Source organism: Nestor notabilis, unplaced genomic scaffold (genome assembly GCF_000696875.1).
Source record: "Nestor notabilis isolate BGI_N333 unplaced genomic scaffold, ASM69687v1 scaffold12239, whole genome shotgun sequence".
In the NCBI taxonomy this organism is placed as follows: Eukaryota; Metazoa; Chordata; class Aves; order Psittaciformes; family Psittacidae; genus Nestor; species Nestor notabilis.
In genome coordinates, this window is record NW_009942413.1 from 21,357 (window position 1) to 25,763 (window position 4,407).

The 4,407-nt window shown below is 43.7% G+C and overlaps 1 protein-coding gene across 1 annotated transcript; it reads right to left on the bottom strand.

The window, feature by feature from the left end:
• Nucleotides 1–324: 324 nt before the first annotated feature.
• On the bottom strand, nt 325–3,966 carry SDC4 (syndecan 4; the record flags this gene model as incomplete). Its single annotated transcript, XM_010021395.1, has 4 exons — nt 325–1,188; nt 2,409–2,589; nt 2,818–2,870; nt 3,798–3,966. Coding segments are annotated over 4 exons (555 nt in total), but the record flags the coding sequence as incomplete, so codon positions are not given.
• Nucleotides 3,967–4,407: the final 441 nt, after the last annotated feature.

Consider the following 4,407-nt stretch of genomic DNA (forward strand, 5'->3'; position numbering starts at 1 on the left):
AAAAACAAAAAAAAAAAAAAAAATTTATGGAAAAGCCATAAATATCTTTACCCTCTACAGTAGCTGCTATAGAACTAGAAGAAACCTGTAACACACTGTAGCTAGCTTTGCTTCAGTTGAGAATATGGATCATATAAAACAACATCTCTAGAGAAATGCCCGGCCAAAGGAAACACAAAGGGATTGAAAAAATAAATCTGAGGAAATTAAAAAAGTAGATTTTTTTTATTATTATTATTATTTCAAAACAATTTCTACAAACTTTATATAAACATTAGGCTATTTTCTTTAAAAATTTGTTATAACGAGAAAAAAAAACCCACCCTACAAGTAATCCTTACAAAAAAAAAGAAAAAAAGGTAAGAGACTGAAGGCAAGGAAAGGGTGTCCCCAGAGCCAAACCAAGCTGGCTGTCCTGATTTCATGGACTAATGACCCTTGCCTGGGGCTGACAGGAAGAGACAGAAGTCTCCTAGGGAAGACATTCCCATAGGCCCTTTATGGCATTCAGGGATTAAGCCCCTATGGGCCTTTTACTCCCTGATAAGGCAACATTATCTGTAGTGTAAGAGATTCATAAATAGTTCTCCACAAAAATGCTTCACATCAACAGCCTGCTGCAAGACATCTATTAGCAAGGTTTATAAAAAAAGCCATCTTCTATAGAAACAGCCAATCTGAGCACAGCACACTGGGTGCAAACACATGGTGTTTGCTTCCATACAGTCTGCTTTGTGTTTATATACCCTCTATAAAACCAAACAGAAAATTTGGCATTTTGATTCTTTTTACACTAGCTTTAGAAAAAAGGAAAACAAAAATACACTGAGGTGTTTTTTTTTCAGACTCTTTGTATTTCATTGGGCCCTTGGTAGCTGAGTGGGATGGGAAGGGTCACGCAGGAAGTTTGTTTTTTCTCAAAGTCACTTTGAAATTCAATCCAAAAAAGAGCATTTGTTCAGCCCATCTCATCAGAGGGCACAGTGTTTGCATACAGTCTGTTTGTCCCTTGATGGGCACAAGGTGCTGCTGAGCTTTAAGCATAGAACTCATTTGTCGCGGCTTTCTTGTAGATGGGTTTCTTCCCAAGGTCGTAACTGCCTTCATCCTTTTTCTTCATGCGATAGACTAAGACGAGGATCAGGAAGACAGCAAAAAGGAGACCCACTGCCCCTCCTGCAATGAGAGCTGGGGAGGAAAACAGAGCATGGAATAAGTCTTGGACAACTCCAAACCATCAGCTACATGTCAAAGCCTGCTTCAAGAGAACCAGCCCCCAGAACAGCCTCCAGAGCCCATGTGTCCATGTGCCTGTCACCACATGTGCTGGCATTTTCTGTGACGGGACAAGTTACTGGCAGAGGCCAGGAATTGCTTTCAATCCAACCACAGAATAATCATGTTCCACATTAACCAGTTTGTGTTAATTTTCTAGTTCGGTGCAAGAAAGAAACTTTGATGAAAAGACATCTTCCTACACAGAGGCAAAGCAAAAACACCCACCACAACCCACAAACAGCCTCAGCTCCAGACAGCTGTGATTGAAATGCTTTGTTAACTACCTGTGTGAGCACACTCTGGGGACTCTGCATTCCAATTTAACAGCACTACTGCTACCACCACCTCCCTCCAAAAAACCCACACCCACCCCAACAGCTGGAAACCACAAACCCTCAAAAAACCAAACAGGATCTCCTCTCTCCTCACACCAAGGGTGGCCACAAGAATTCAGCAACATTTATCCTTTGCTATGGCACCTACTCTTGTACAAATCAGGTTCATTAGGTGGCTTTGCAATCCACTCTTCCAAGCACTCCTGACTGGGAGGATGGCTGCAGATTGGCAAGATGTGCCAAGGTTTGTACTCGGACCATCAGGCCAAGTGCTTGATGAAGTGTGCCTTCAGACAGATTCATCCCACATGCTGAGGGGAAGGCAGACATTTGGCTTTGCTCTAGACAGAAATACTTGGATTTTTAACAGTTGACTAGGTGTTTAAATCCCTTAGAGAAGTTGTTTGGTTCCTGGCAATGATCAGAACAGGCAGGACTTGGGCAGAGGTTAGAAGGAAAATGCCTGCATTCGATATAAAATTATGTCATTGATTTATGGCTAGATACACCTGTTGTTGGGATAGTACCTGGATGCAGAGCAGCTGCCACGTTCTTGTGTGGCACTGTTGGCTTAAGAATCACCTGGCAGCTCACAACCAAGCTGTTTACCCCAGCAAGGCAAGCAATAGGCTTTTCTGTTCAAGGACTAGAAGGCAGAAGTGATCCTGCTACAGGAAGTCACAAAGGCAACGCATCGTGCTGCCCTCGTCAGCAGGGAACTGCTCCCCAGGGAATTATAGAAGCCATTATGATTTACAGTATTAATGATTTCTCAGGGACAAGGTGGAGTATTACCTGTAAGGACTTCTGTTCTTTCAAAGATGCTGCTGTTGGCTGTACTTGCTGCAGAGATCTTGTTGGGCAGGTTCTCTTCAACAGGTACAGCTTTGCCTGGAATGATTTCATTGTCCACCATTGTGTTTTTCTTCCCTTCTATTTTCACCTCAGTATCTCCAGGGATATAGTTGTCAGATATCTACAGAATATAGACAAACCACACCCATCAGTAAGCAGCACCCAGCCTGCCTGCAACTCAAAGTGGAAGGGTGTGCAGGGAGAAGAAAGTTTGCTTAGTGCATTATGAGAACATTGTTCCTGCTCAAGCAGGTAGAGTCATCTTGATGCCACATCTTGCAGGGGAAAGGGTATTCTAAAAGCTTCATGGACAGACAAGTTGCTTAAAACATGCAGAGGCAATACCTACCACAGGAGCATCCATGGTGGTCAGATAGATAGCATCTTCAGAGTCCAAGTAGTCTGCAAAGGGGAACAAGAAAATAAGTAAAAAGGACATGAAATTTTCCCCTCATGACATGCCATCTCTCCAGAATTCAGACACTTCCTGCAATACCAGCAACTGCAGACAGAACTAGGGCTGCAATTCCCTCTTATCTACTAGTACTTTCGCCATTTAATTGCTTTGATTGCACAAGACCCTGAGATGCAATCCTAAAACCAGGAGATGCAATCTTAAAATCAACACCTCTCACATGGGAGGGGTCTTCAGCCGGGCACATTGGCCCAGCTGCAGATTATCAGGAGCTGCCCTGCTAAGCAAGTCTGCTATAGCTTGCTAAGCTGATGCTAATGGAGGGCAATGCTCTCACCACCCACCCCTAAAGGAGAGTCTGCCAACCCTTGACTTACCAGATCTGCCTGAACATGTCAGGCACCGATTTCAGCACTTGTTCTTTTCCTTTTAGAGAACAAATGTTCACATAAAGGGGACATGGAGCTACAGAAACTGGTTTGGGCAGGGAGCATTGCATGTCACAGAGAGTTCATTTGAACAACAGTTAGTCCTTCACCTTGTTTGGCCTCAGCCAGGGTACTAACTTTAAGTCTTTTAGCACTGCCCCAACAATAGATTTTTCAAGTTTCTCAGGAGTTCTTTGGAGTTTGACAGGAAAGAGATCCCAGCTCATGCACTGCCTTTTCACTTGCACTAAGACAAGCTTGGCTGGACTCCATCTGTCCTCCCCAGGTGATTCAACATCATGGTACACCACTTTCACTGTTCTCATCTGTGAGTGACTACAGTTCACAGGGTGTTCTCATCCCCATCTGACACTGCCCTTCCCTCTGGAGCTCTGGCTGTGCCTTTAGCACATCACTCATGGGCTGGTGTTGGAAGAAATTTCACAGCATCAACTGAGGGGAGATCCATTCTCTCTGCCCACTTACCTCCAGACCCAGATGTCTCATCTATATCTAACTCATCAGAAGTTAAGTGAGGCCTGAATTCACCAATGTCTTCATCATCTGGCAAGTCTCCAGAGGCAGGGTATTCAAGCCATCTGGCATCTATGGTCTCTGTTTCTCTTACCTGTAAACAAGGGTGGAGAAGTGTTAACTATCAGACAACTCAGAAGCATTTCACAGAAGGTCAGGAGTTCTGGAGTCTATGCTAAGCACATCACTTGCATCAGAAGAACATTAAATGCTGAACTGCCTCTCCACCAAAAGTGTTATCTTCATCAGCCTGGAAATAACTGAATTCCCCTAGAATTTCTCAGAAGAGAAGTGAGAGCCAGAATGGGAGGGGAATTTCCTGCATGTTCAGTGGGTGAAAATAACACAACAGGATCTTGGTCAGGAGTTTGTTGCAAAAGCATTTGGAAAAAGCAATACCTTCAGTTTGTGATAAGGGGGGATTTGGAAGGACTTGCTATTCCCAGATAAAAAGCTTGGCACCTACAGGTCAGGTTTTTGTACAGGATTGAAGCCTCACACCAAGGCAGTTTATTGCTTCTTGTGTTGAGACCAAACCTACTTTATCACCCAAGGGTTAAAA